This window comes from Perca flavescens, chromosome 19 (assembly GCF_004354835.1).
Source record: "Perca flavescens isolate YP-PL-M2 chromosome 19, PFLA_1.0, whole genome shotgun sequence".
NCBI lineage: Eukaryota > Metazoa > Chordata > Actinopteri > Perciformes > Percidae > Perca > Perca flavescens.
In genome coordinates, this window is record NC_041349.1 from 31,684,338 (window position 1) to 31,698,779 (window position 14,442).

The 14,442-nt window shown below is 42.6% G+C and overlaps 1 protein-coding gene across 1 annotated transcript in view; it reads right to left on the bottom strand.

The window, feature by feature from the left end:
• Positions 1-14,442, bottom strand: part of ank2b (ankyrin 2b, neuronal) — a 165,091-nt gene that overhangs the window by 37,827 nt on the left and 112,822 nt on the right. Inside the window, exons 23-27 of the mRNA XM_028564141.1 lie at positions 13,728-13,869; positions 9,926-10,013; positions 7,918-8,021; positions 6,966-7,004; positions 1,154-1,378 (exon numbers count right to left, since the gene is read on the bottom strand). Of these exons, the coding sequence (XP_028419942.1) occupies positions 1,154-1,378; positions 6,966-7,004; positions 7,918-8,021; positions 9,926-10,013; positions 13,728-13,869 (598 nt within the window). The remainder of the gene's footprint in view (positions 1-1,153; positions 1,379-6,965; positions 7,005-7,917; positions 8,022-9,925; positions 10,014-13,727; positions 13,870-14,442) is intronic.

The following is a 14,442-nucleotide window of genomic DNA, read 5'->3' on the forward strand; positions in this document are numbered from 1 at the left end:
CTTTGAACACTTAGGGTCTCCATATTTACCTAAGTTTTTATGTCCAAGTAAAGACATTTTTGCAGTATAAATATGTTGTAAGAAATGTTTCAAATGTTACCAATTTCATGTCAAATGACAAACAAAAATTGACAGTCATTTACAGTCATAATGGGACCAATAAGGTCTTAAGGTAGAGTGAGTTAGGTTGCACGGCAGAGTTAAGTACTCACACATTTTAAAATATTCATTCATACATAATAACAACAACATATTTCAGTAGTTTATGTCAGGGAGAACCTCCGTCATGTCAGCAGTGGATAGTTAATGGATAACTGGATGGGTAATTAAAGGCTAAAACTCGAGTTACATATTAAATTAAATTATATATATAGTTGTAACCATAGAAGGAATGCTTTTATACTATACTATTTTAAACATTACCAGCAGAGGGCAGAATTTGAGGCCACATATCAAACCAATCATGGTGCAATATACTGGAGCGGGGGTTAATACGAAAGCTGTTTTCATTAAGGGTTAGGGATAAGGTTAAAAAGAGTTGGACTACAGCTGTTATGAAAGAAAACAGGGCATGCTGAAGAGCAAATATTAACATTTTGCAGGTGCTGGGAGAAAGCAAGAGCAGATACAGAAACAGTTTTAGTAATGCAGAGGCAGAGGTTAAATTAATCTGAAAAAAGGGCAGCAAGTTGTAAGATTCTTACAAAAAGGGATACAAATCAGTCAATGGCCTGGACGTAGAGATAGTGTACTACAGTTCTGACCTCTTCTTCCTGCTTTACTTATGATTGTGCTCTTCACACTTATCTTCCATCTTGCACTAGAGATGCATCTTAAAGAGATATTAAACACTAAATTACATTTTTAAATTTAATTTCAAAGGTTGTTGGCATAGAATATCCAAACCTGCTAGAAATGTGTAAAAATTTAAAAAAGAACAGGCAGCAGCACAATCATTTTTCACAACTACGACTTGCAATAAAATTATACGATATCTTCATGTACAGAAGTATCAATTAGTTTTCCTGCTGCTTTCTGCATTTTTTATATTTTGCACTTGATGCTACCTCTCCATGTTCCTGCTCTCTTAATCCTGTACATCTCCTATCTTCTGTGAAATTCATTCCATCCATCACCCATCGCTGTGGCTTACCCGAGGAACTGGGCTCCAGAAGGCCCCACCTCGATGATCCTGCTTGCCAGGCCCTCGCCCTCAACCATCGGGGGCATGGTGGCCAGACGGTGCCTCTTCACCAGCCGGCACGTCACCCGTGTGGGCGCGCTGCACTTCCTGGGCGGGATGATGATGCGTAGGCCGTTGTGCCGGCAACCACGCATGGCTCCGCCCCTGGCATCCACCATGAAGCTGACCAGGAAGCTGAGGTGGAACAGGAGATATTTCCAAATTAAAGACATTTCTTATTGATCCCATTAAGTGACAAAAGAATATGGACACCAAAGCTACTTGGTTTATTGTTTGACCAAGTGCTAATACTAGCAGTATCTCAAAAGGAGAAAAACAACAACTTGTAGCTGCCCGTAGTGGTATTATACATATATTAAATATATATATTGAATTGTCAAATTGTAAGATTTACACGTTTTAAACTATCCCACCCGTTCCACACACACACAACACCTTGTTGCAGGTGGCCTGTGGAACTGCCAGTCTGCCACTCGCAAGACTGAGTTCATCTCTGGCTTTGCAACCCTGCAATCCCTTGACTTCCTTGCTCTCACAGAGACCTGGATTACACCAACCAACACATCCACCCCTGCTGCTCTCTCTTCTGCCTACTCTTTCACCCACACACCCAGACCCACTGGGAGAGGTGGAGGTACAGGCCTACTCATTAACCCCAAGTAGAGATTTTCTCTCTACCAACTGCCAGAGTTCACTCCTATCTCTTTTGAACTTCATGCTGTCACCATAACTCATCCGGTACAACTAGTCATCATTGTTATCTACCGCCCACCAGGTCCTCTGGGGGAGTTTTTGGAGGAGCTGAATGTCCTTTCAAACATCCCTGAAACTGGTCCTTCGCTGGTACTTCTGGGAGACTTCAACATCCAGACAGAGAAGTCAGCTGCCTTTCTTCACCTTCTCTCTTCTTTTGCCCTCTCACTCTCTCCTTCACCACCCACTCACAAAGCTGGTAACCACCTAGATCTCATATTCACTAGAAACTGCTCTACATCCAACCTCACTGTTACTCCACTCCATATCTCAGACCATTTCTTCATCTATTACTCTCTCCCACTCTCCCAAGCTCACAACCATATCTCAAGAGACACCGTACCTGTCCGCTGTAATATTTGTTCACTCTCTCCTCCTTCTCTGGCGGCATGTGCTCTATCTACCCTCCCTGCATCTGACTCTTTCTTACTCATTTCTCCCAACGCTGCCGCAGACACTCTACTCTCTACTCTATCCTCCTCTCTCAACTCTCTCTGCCCTCTTACTTCACGACCGGCTCATAAGTCCTCCCCAGCTCCGTGGTTATCTGACTCGGTACGTGCTGAAAGATCAACTATACGGGCAGTGGAAAGGAAATGGCGGAAATCTAAACACCCAGATGATCTGCTTACTTATCAGTCTCTTCTTTCCTCCTTCGCTGCCTCTATTTCTGCAGCAAAAAGCTCCTTTTATCAAACCAAAATTGAATCCTCTTACTCAAACCCCAAAAAACTTTTCTCCATCTTCTCTAACCTGCTAGATTCCCCCAGTCCACCTCCTCCCTTCTACCAATCCACTTTGTCAACTACTTTGTAAAAAAGATAGATGACATACGCTCTTCATTCTCCACCACACCTTCTGAAATCACCTTACCATCCATCACATCTAGTACTCTTTCCTCTTTCACCCCTCTATCTCCAAATCAAATTCTTACTTTGATTACCTCTGCCCGTCCAACCACCTGCCCCCTGGATCCTATCCCTTCTCACCTTCTCCAGTCCGTTGCTCCTGACCTTCTTCCTTTCCTTACCCATCTCATTAACATCTCCTTGTCAACTGGCTGTTTCCCCACTGCCCTCAAAGAGATAAGAGTGACCCCACGACTCAAACAACCAACACTCGACTCGTCTGATGTAAATAACTATAGACCCGTCTCCCTTCTTCCCTTTCTATCTAAAACTCTTGAGCGTGCCATTTATAATCAACTCTCTACTTATCTCAACCAGAACAACCTTCTCGATCCCCAACAGTCTGGCTTCAAGGCTGGTCACTCAACAGAAACTGCCCTCCTTGCTGTCACTGAGCAGCTTCACATCGCTAAAACAACCTCTCTCTCTTCCATCATCATCCTTCTGGACCTTTCTGCTGCCTTCGACACAGTGAACCACCAAATCCTCATTTCGACACTCCAGAATCTGGGTGTCTCAGGCTCTGCGCTCTCATTGCTCACATCTTACCTGTCAGACCGAACCTACCGGGAAACTTGGAGAGGATCTAGCTCAGAGCCTTGTCCACTCAAAACTGGGGTTCCTCAGGGATCAGTCCTGGGTCCCCTCCTCTTCTCTCTGTATACCAATTCCCTCGGGTCTGTCATTCAGTCGCACGGCTTTTCTTATCACAGCTACGCAGATGACACCCAACTAATTCTTTCCTTTCCTGAGTCTGAAACTCAAGTAGCAGCATGTATCTCGGCCTGTCTAACTGACATCTCTTCTTGGATGTCCACTAACCATCTGAAACTCAACCTTGACAAGACTGAGCTCCTTTTCCTTCCAGGGAAGGGCTCTCCTACCCAGGACCTGACTATAACAATCGACAACTCTGTGGTAGTCCCCACCCAGACTGCTAGAAACCTCGGTGTGACACTTGACGACCAACTCTCCTTCGCTGCCAACTTTGCTGCAACCACCCAATCATGCAGATACATGCTGCATAACATTAGAAGGAGGCTCAGGTTCTGGTTCAGGCTCTAGTCATCTCACGTCTAGACTACTGCAACTCCCTCCTGATTGGCCTGCCTGCATGTGCCATCCGACTTCTGCAGCTCATTCCGAACGCAGTAGCTCGACTTGTCTTCAACCTCCCCAAGTTCTCTGACACTACACCGCTCCTCCGCTCTCTTCACTGGTTACCAGTGGCTGCCCGCATCCGCTTCAAGACACTAGTACTTACATACAGGGCCATGAACGAATCAGCCCCAGCTTACATCCAGGACATGGTCAAACCATATACCCCAACCCGCTCACTTCGCTCTGCATCAGCCAAACTGCTTGCTGCCCTCTCACAGCGAGGGAGAACTAATCACTCAACCACATCCCGACTGTTCACTGTCCTGGCTCCTAAATGGTGGAACGAGCTCCCCATCGACATCAGGATGGCTGAAAGCCTACCCATCTTCCGCCAAAGGCTAAAAACACATCTCTTCCGACTACACCTCTGATAAAATATAAAAACAAAAAAACTCTTGAACCTGCACTTTTATACGTTTCTTTGTAGCTTTGCTTATTTAAAGCTAATTTACTTGCACTTACTACTTGTTGTCTAGAGTTTGGACCTTCTCAGTTGAATGCACTTAATTGTAAGTCACTTTGGATAAAAGCGTCAGCTAAATGACATGTAATGTAATGTAATGTAACAAAGGACTAAAAGGTTGAGCTTGAAGGCTCACTTTTGACAAAACATTTTAGGTCCATTTATTCGCTTCTTTTGGAGCTTTGGACCATATGATACTGTTCTGTAAGAATGGCCATGCAGGCAATGATCTACTGGGGCCATTTGTCTGACTTTGGTGTCTATTTTCTTAACATTGAATGGTCACCATGATTAACAGCTCCATCTCTATAAGTCTTGTCAAGTTGCATCAAACGTTTTGACTTCATAGCTTGAGGCTCTTTGACCCCACTCCTCATGCAAAGTGGCAAATACAGTATGCACATGGATCACACATCTCAATGAGCGGGAGTATGGGTGTGACGATGTGACATTACAATGTGATCATTACCCAGCTCTAATGTGATCTCGCCCTGGCTTCAGTAAAGCACACAACACAGTTTTTAACAAACACACATAGACATAAAAACATGTGTTAGTGAATTCAGAAACACCAGCAGTAAACTGTTAAAAGACGAGGATTTCTGCCCTGCACTGCCAAAACGTTCCTTCATGGTTTAGTTCGATATGGTAAGAAAATAAAGGCAGACGGCCATCCACTGAGAATCTGGTTCTGTCCGAGGTTTCTGCCTGTTTAAAGGAAGTTTTTCCTCGCTGCTGGCCCACCAAATGCATGCTCTTGGGGGATAATTGTTGGCTCTCTGTAAATGATAGAGGGTGGTCTAGACCTACTCTACCTGTAAAGTGTCCTGAGATAACTTAAGTTATCATTTGACACTATAAATAAAATTGCATTGAATTGAATAAAGCTTTTCTGATTGACAGTATTTCAATCAGACCATTATTGTTCAAAGAGATTCAAGGCAATTTTCCTGAATATGGTATACAGGGTACCCTCGGGGTCTTAAAAGTATAACATTTTAATTTTATTTATAAAAAATAAGGCATTATTGGAACATTACAATTGAGTGTTTGGTGTAAAGTGGATTTTATATGACAGTACAGTACTGTTTATGTCAGTGTTTTGCTTTACACTCTTGAGCGTGGATTATGCGTGAGCCAGGCACCCAGGAAGGGAGCTCAGCCTTGCAGCCAATTTTCTCCAGTGGCCACTCGTAGTGCAACTAAAAAATCCCCCTGCAGCCCAAAAAAGGATTTCCACCATTGTAAAACGGACGTCTGTAAAACTGGTGACGAATGCCGTGTAACCAGTAACCAGTAACATAGCTCAAGCACGGCGTTCGTCGTTTGACTGATCTGATCTGATTCATTTTGCGCCAGATTTTTCCTTTAAATGTGAGTATTATCTTAAAATGTTTTATTAAATTCAGGTAATATTACCTGGTAAATAATTACTTTTCTGGGCTAAGAAATTCCATTATGTGGACGAGATGTGGGCATTACTATAAATTCCATCCTTAGTGGTATTAAATAGGTCCTAAAATGTTTTAAAGCTATAGTGTGCGGCTATATTATATTAATGAATGTCGGTTACATTCAAGCCATTGCCAAATGAGTTGATACAAAGCTAATTAAGACTATCGGCTCCACACAACTCTCTCGGTATTTCTCAGTATGGCTATGTTTACAAAATGGTGTCGTCCGGCGACTTTCGGGCGCAGAAGCTCGAGTGACGGGTTTTACGTCACCACTGAGAAAGGACAGCAGCAATGATCAGCTTCGGAGACGAAGAGCAGATACAAATTACAAGATAACTAACTCTTATGAAGAGTCCATCATGTTTTTTAGTCCTCTGTTTTCTCCTTGATTTGACAGGATAAATATTACAAGCAACTGCATGGAGGAGGGGTGGGAGGGTGTGCACGATCACAGAAGGCTTGCGTCATGTTGACAGTGTTGTTGTCATTACTTAGAATTCCTCATGGGGGTGAAAGAAACGATGCACTATAGCTTTAAATTTAACTTGGAGAACCCTGGGGGTACCCTGGGCATACAAAAATACGTATTTTATATATAAAAATACTATACTTATGCCAAAATATTTCTTAAGTTGGTGGGTATGTTAGTGGAAATGCACAATTAACAAGACATTGTATGAAATAAACAAACCTGTCCTCAACTTTCACTGCCTCCTTTTGCCCAGATACCCATCATTTAAGGTTTGTTTTCCCTAACTTTCTGCATCACATGATCTGTCCATGTGGAGACATCCACTCTGGGGCTCGGAATGTGGAACTAGGTGTTATATTTTGACAATTTAAGTCTGATTAAAATGATTTGACCCAATGTAAAAACCCACAGCAAGGTCTATGAGGCAATGGCTGTTGAGGACAGTGACACAAACACCTCTCCCCCAGGAGAGCACACTGTGAGGGGAGGAAGAGAAAGCTGAAGATGAGGAGGAGGAGAATGATTTAACCAAGGTGCAGAAGGTCACCTGCTGTGGTCTCCATGATCAGGGCACGGAGAGGAATGGCTAAAAACAACAACAACCACATCAGACAGAAAGGAATCACAAGTCAAGCAGAAAAGTCAGGAAAGGAAAAGAGACCGAGCAGTTACATCTTTTTTTTTAACCACAATTTAACACATTAAACAAGCACTAACATGATAATTTTAATTTCAGCACTGCCTGTGTAGTACAGTAGTACACTGATGCTCTAAGAGGAACCCAATTAGCCACATTTCACAGGAATCACACCTCAGCAGGTCTGGTCTGGGATGAACTTCTCAATTGACTCAATTAAAGTGTGAAGACCCGCTAGAATTTAATACTCATTTTAACTTTTGGGGTAACAGAAATCATATGGAAAGAAACAACACATACTGTATGCATTTATATATTTTACAAGCCATAAGGACGGGAAATCACAAAATAATAAATAATTTATAGCCAAGCCCCCAGAAATGAATTCTCGTTGTTTTGATTTTTAAATGGTCCTGGCACCATTACGTTAGATTATTTTTTTTTTGATTTCTCGTGCTACTTAATAAAGCTGCTTAAAAGACAACTGTCAGATCGAGGGAGGATTAAAGTCAAATTACAAAATCTCAGGAATAATAGAATAATATGTTAAAAAGAGACAATATATTCACAGTAACAGTTACCAAGTGAGAGAAAACACTCTTGCTTGGACTATCACACTCCAAGCAACTTTTGAATGAAAGTTATTTCACCAATTAAGAAACGCTTTGATTAAATGTAGAAAAGTGCTTGAAACATAACATCAGCTATCAGGACCTCAATGAGATCATTAATGCATATTCATGAATTTACAAGATCTTTCAGTACAGGCGTGCATATATATTCAAACATGTTGTACACTCTGTGCTCACATCTGAGTACAATATGTAAGAGTGTAACATTGTTCATGTCTGACTATACCTACCCAGAGTGAATGGGGCTGGAGGATAACGCCACGTTGTCCAGGTTCTCTGTGCCCCAACTCAGACGATACGAATCCCTCTCATTCTCTCTGGCAAGTGACGAAAGCTGGAATCAAACAACCAACCTCTTATCAGACATACACCACAATTGAATGACACAGTTGAATGTAGCAATACCAACTCAAAATAATATATACTATATATATATATATACAGTATCTCACAAAAGTGAGTACGCCCCTCACATTTTAGTAAATATTTCATTATATCTTTTAATGGGACAACACTGAAGAAATGAAACTTTGCTACAATGTAAAGTATTAAGTTTACAGATTTTTATTTTTAAAGGCCAGTTATTTCATGGATCCAGGATACTATGCATCCTGGCATGGAGTACTTTTCATTAAATCATGTCTCAATGCAAATCAAACTATCTCCATCTCTAGGTATGGTGAAGGGTATGTGATGATGGGGGGCTATTTTAATTCCAAAGGCCAAGGGAACTTTATCAGGATGCATAGTATCCTGGATACTATGCATCCTGATAAAGAAATGATAGAGAGATGATTTTACGGAAAGTACCCCATGCCAATCTCTAGGTATGGTGAAGGGTATGTGATGATGGGGGGTATTTTAATTCCAAAGGCCAAGGGAACTTTATCAGGATGCATAGTATCCTGGATCCATGAAATAACTGGCCTTTAAAAATAAATGTCTGCCTGCCTCTATGGGAATTTAACATCGGGGTGTACTGACTTTTGTTGCCAGCGGTTTAGACATTAATGGCTGTATGTTGAGTTATTTGAGGGGACAGCACATTTACACTGTTATACAAGCTGGACGGTGCCTCTTTAAAAATATTTATTATGTATTACAGTTTTGAATAATTCCCAGGAGACATCTTTTGGTTATGTGACCCAGATAATGTAAACAATCCAATACACAGCATATGAAGTAAAACACGCCTCTTTATTATCATAAAACGTATACTTGTTTATATATAACATAAAATTGACTATTACCATCAACAGTTATACCCTTTAGGACTAATGTTAGCAATTAATTGCAGTTAAACAAAGAAATGGCAATAATGTAAAATAATTACGATTAGATAATTATACAATAATTGTTACAGGCCTACTACTGTGTATATATATATATATATATATATATATATATATATATATATATATATATATATATATATATATATATATATATATATATATATATTACAAAGGAATACAAAGCGCAAATCTGAGGCCATGGTTCTCAGCAGGAAACCGATGGAATGCCTTCTCCAGGTAGGGAATGAGTCCTTACCCCAAGTGAAGGAGTTCAAGTACCTTGGGGTTGTGTTCGCGAGTGAGGGGACAATGGAGCGGGAGATTGGTCGGAGAATCGGGCGCAGCGGGTGCGGTATTGCATTCAATCTATCGCACCGTTAGACGAAAAGAGAGCTTAGCCAGAAGGCAAAGCTCTCGATCTACCGGTCAGTTTTCGTTCCTACCCTCACCTATGGTCATGAAGGCTGGGTCATGACCGAAAGAACGAGATCCAGGGTACAAGCGGCTGAAATGGGTTTCCTCAGGAGGGTGGCTGGCGTCTCCCTTAGAGATAGGGTGAGAAGCTCAGTCATCCGTGAGGAGCTCGGAGTAGAGCCGCTGCTCCTTTGCGTCGAAAGGAGCCAGTTGAGGTGGTCGGGCATCTGGTAAGGATGCCCCTGGGCGCCTCCCTAGGGAGGTGTTCCAGGCACGCCCAGCTGGGAGGAGGCCTCGGGAAGACCCAGGACTAGGTGGAGGGATTATATCTCCAACCTGGCCTGGGAACGCCTCGGGATCCCCCAGTCGGAGCTGGTTAATGTTGCTCGGGAAAGGGAAGTTTGGGGTCCCCTGCTGGAGCTGCTCCCCCCGCGACCCGACACCGGATAAGCGGACGAAGATGGATGGATGGACAAAGCGCTACTTAAATACAGTACTTGTGTAAATGTACATTGAGCAGGTACTTTACCTGTTGACTGGCGAGCATCTCATCCATCAGGCCTTCATGTTTAGGGGAGTAGTAGCTGTGGTGAGTGGGGGTGAAGGACCTGTCGGAACTGGAGCACAGAAGAAGAAAAGCATTGAAGCCAGAGAAGTTCAGCGCTTACGACAATAGCAGAGATCACAGCGGTTGGAAATGAATACAGGAAATATACATATTAAATTCCACAAACAGGGCGAAATGTTCATAGGAAAACTGTCGAAAGCAGTTGATATGGACAAGAGTTATTTAATTTCCTTTGCTGGAGCTCATGACATTTATGAATGTCAGTGACGAAAAATTGAATGGACTCATTACAATCAAATTGACTTTTAAATGTCACTGGTAAAACAAGATCTATGTTTGCATTAGTGTTGTTTTAACACGAATAATGCCACAATAAAAGATAAATACAAATACATAAGCCTGCAAACATGCTCATATTGTCAATGCTACATGCTGATATTAAGCAGGTGTAATCAGTAGGCAATAGATGAGGGTAGATGACGGGTTTAACATCCCCTCTTGTTAGCTACATGACCAACATGCATGCCCCTTGTTAAACTGCCACCCCCCTCTCCCTCCCCCCAGCAGCAGAGAGAGGGCAGGGGCAGAATGTGTTATTCTAGTCTGCCTAACTCTTTATACGACTGAGGTTTGTGCCAGTTTAGTCTCGCATTGCCAGACCTTCCTCCACAGTGCTGTAGAGGAAGATCTGGCTAATCCACAAAATATACTGGGATGGGAGAAAACCGTGCTCTGGTTTATTGGCATTTCTTTAAACCAATCACAATCGTCTTGGGCGGTGCTAAGCTTCGGATGGAGCCATGGTGCCTCTGCAAAATAGCCTCAGGAAGGAACTTGTTTTGGTGGAACATGTGTAAAAAGTTCAAAAGTAGTTTTAGTCGTGCAACAGAAAACTCAGATTGGACAGATAGTCTAGCTAGCTGTCTGGATTTACCCTGCAGAGATCTGAGGAGCAGTTAACCATAGTCCTCACAAATCAGCCGGAGTTTAGAACGCTAAAACAAAGAAAGAGGAAGGGGACAGACATCTGGCCGAAAATTAGGGACATCCGGCAGAATTTCAGGCGGCAACGGAGCAATCCCGGAAGTGGAACGTCGTTGATATAGACTAGTGCAAGTTAGAATCTATGGCCCGAGCATGGCTCTGAAACATCAGCCGCCTAACTGTGCTGTGTATTGGTAAATCTATGGCGCTGTCCATGGTGCTGATGTAGCAGACAGATTTGTAAGTGTTGCGCTGTTCTGTCAGTTCTGTCTTGGATCTATTATATTCTAGAAACTAAACAGCTGGGGTGGGGGTGGGGGGAAGTCATTCATTGGGTGGTTTGCTTGTCTCGGGTGAACAAAACAAACCCAGGTCCGTCCGTCCCATTATTAATTAACACATTGCCTGTGATGTTTACTATGGTCACCATTTTAGTTAACTGTAGTGTGTTTTAATGTTACCAAGCTAACATTAGCTTATTAGCAGTAAGCTTGAAGTACGGCTGAGGCGGATGGGAATGCTATTAGTTTTGCAGGTATTCAAGCTTAAACCAAGGTTTTGGACAAATTGAAGTTTCGGCCTGATGATGGCGATATATTAAAAAAAAACACAGGGTACCATAAATGTCTGTATAAACTACTAACCAGCACAAATGCATAATTTCACTCTGACTCACTACTAAAAAAGTTTAACACCCAGTCCCAGGGAGACTGTAAAACTGGTTATTATAATATATAACAGCAGTGCTGAAGATGTAAAAGGCCAGATATTTGGCCAGTGTCAGCACATACCTTTGCCTTTGACTATGGAGGCATGACAAGGAAGACCAACAACGAAGAATGACCAGGAGAGGTTGCAAAAAACACACACAAATACACACAGATACACACAAATACAGGCGGTTAGTTCTTGAGTGTCACATGTCTATACAGCTACACACACACACAGTGATTCTTAATATACATTGGACAACAACATCTCCACAGGGACAGTTGTTTGCTCCATGGAGCAGATGAGATTTGTTTGTGCATGAAGTAGATGAGCGTAAACATTTGCTTTGAGTCAGCTGCAACTAGGGCTGCACGATATGAAGAAAATATCTAAATGGGATTATTTTGACTGATGTTGATTCACGATACGGGAATGATCGGTTTTTTTTCTTCTCATTTTCCTGAAAAAAATTAAAAGGATCATAGTGTGATTTTTGCGAGGATCTGAACCAGTCTGTAGGATAGGATTTGTAGGCTGGAAACGTCTCTGCAGCACTATAATACTTCATTCAGAATGTTTTGACACATATTTTGCCCCCTACAACTTGGATATTGCACTAAACCCTATTTCAATTTCAATGAAATTGCGATTCATTGTGCAGCCCTAGATGCAACCCATGCAAAACCTTTTTTTAATTAAAGAAAAAAGTTCCCACTTCCAGGCGGAGTTGGGGGCTTTCACACCTGACAGACCGAACCAAGGTCCGGATCAAGGTTCATGTTTTTGCATTTGAGCCGGTTAGTTTTGGTTTCACACTGCAGTTATGCAAGCGCACTAAAGATCTATACGTGACAAAACTACGTCCTGCTGTCATCACATACGTGAGCTGCGTCTCCAGATACTTAATACATAGGCTAATTGATTGGTTTGTAGTGGGGCTTTCCCGTCCTCTCGTATCCTCTCTCTGTGTCCGAGTTTTTTCAACGGACTGCTGCTCTCCCCTAGCCTAGAAATCTAGACGCAGCCTGGCGGCAGCAAATGTAATTTACAGCCAGGGTCGTCTAGCAACTCTCTGTTGGCTTGCGAGCTCAAAAAGCCAAACTCTAGTCAGGCCAATCACATCGTGTATAGAATCAGCGGGCGGGCTTAACATAATGACAGCAGAGTTGCGACGGTTTTGTGTGAATTCCCTGCTACTTGAAAACAAAGAAGGCTGCTGCGAACAGTGGTCTTTGGAATCGGCTTTGGCCGCGACTCCCGAAGACTTGGAGTTCAGCTTTTCTTTGAGAAAAGAACAAAGAACGGCACTGAAGTTTTTTTTTCTTAAAAAAGGAAGATGTGTTCAGAGTTTTGCCGAAGTTTAATCTATCAACTAGCGTTGCTCTGGTTGCTTGTAGCGCTATCCTAGGAAATTTGAAAGACAACCGTTTATCCCGCCCCTCGGATTGAGCCCTGCCAACGGTGAGTTCCCAGACCCAACATCTCAATGGGGGTCTGGCTTGTCAGGCTAGTTCTCCCCTACTACTCTTTTTGTTTTCTTGCGATGTTGAGAAGCAAGACACGGGAACTTTCCTTCTGCAGCATTTATTCAGAGACAAACGGAAACCTACACTGTACATTTACTACCACTTAACAAGTAAACTGCTGATGTATTCTCAGCTCTGATAGCCGACAGCTGTCTGCTCTGATCGATGACACCGACACACTCTCTCTCTCTCTCTCTCTCTCATGTACACACTAAGGACTGAGCTGTTCCTTAAAGGAACACCAAGACAGTCTGCCAGAGCTTCCTGTATTTGGTCCGAATGTCTGAACCATCTAAAAAATGCTTTCATACTAGAAACTAACCGGACCACGGTTCAGTTTCAGACCACCTCTTTTGGTCGGACCAAATTTCACACCTGTAATTTTGGTTCGGATCAACTTGAAAAGTCTGACGACCAAACGAGGTACAGTAGGTGTGAAAGCCCCCTTAGTCAGTTGGTTTACTAAAGCCACACTGAACCCCTTACCAAATTGTTGTAGTTGCTTGTTAACTAACTTCAACATGTGACAGAGTGTGCTGTACCTGTCGGTGCGCCCCCCCTCAAGGCTGAAGCGGAGGTAGTTCATTCCATCCAGATACTGTCCTGGCAGGGAGTCATCTCCCAGCTCCCTGAGGTCCTCCGCCCTCAGATACTCCCCCCCGTCGCCTGTCATCGTGTCATCACCTGGAGAGAGAAAAGAGAAGGGTGGAGGGGACATTTCACAGTTTGGTGGATAATGTATAGAATGGTGACACTTTCACGTTTATCTTGGCATTTCAGTTCTTCAATTTCTTGTCATTTATCTGCAATGGGCTAATATGCTGGGGGGAGTAGTAGCTTAGCTGGTTAGCAGCTGCATATGATGTTAGCATACTTACCATTTAGTTTCTCACTGCTGAGATACTGCTACTGGATCACTATAATACATTCTGTTTACAAGTTCTGATTCTAGTCTGTGCATTAAACATGTCTTCCTCTGTGGTCTAATCCCAAGCCTAAGCAGGGCAATGTTAGGCAGCATTCTCTATGGCACACATGTTATCTAAAGCACATGCCTGACCACAGCAACACTACAGCTGTCCACCAGCATATTCAGAGACTGGTGGAGCTTGTGAAGCACAAAAAGACATTCACTCTCAGGCCTGTGTGTGTTAAAGGAAGATCACTTCAAACAAAGATGAAGTCTTATAACAGACATTTAGATTATGAAGTTAACACAATAGGTACATTTGTACATTTTGTGATGAAAATGAAAGA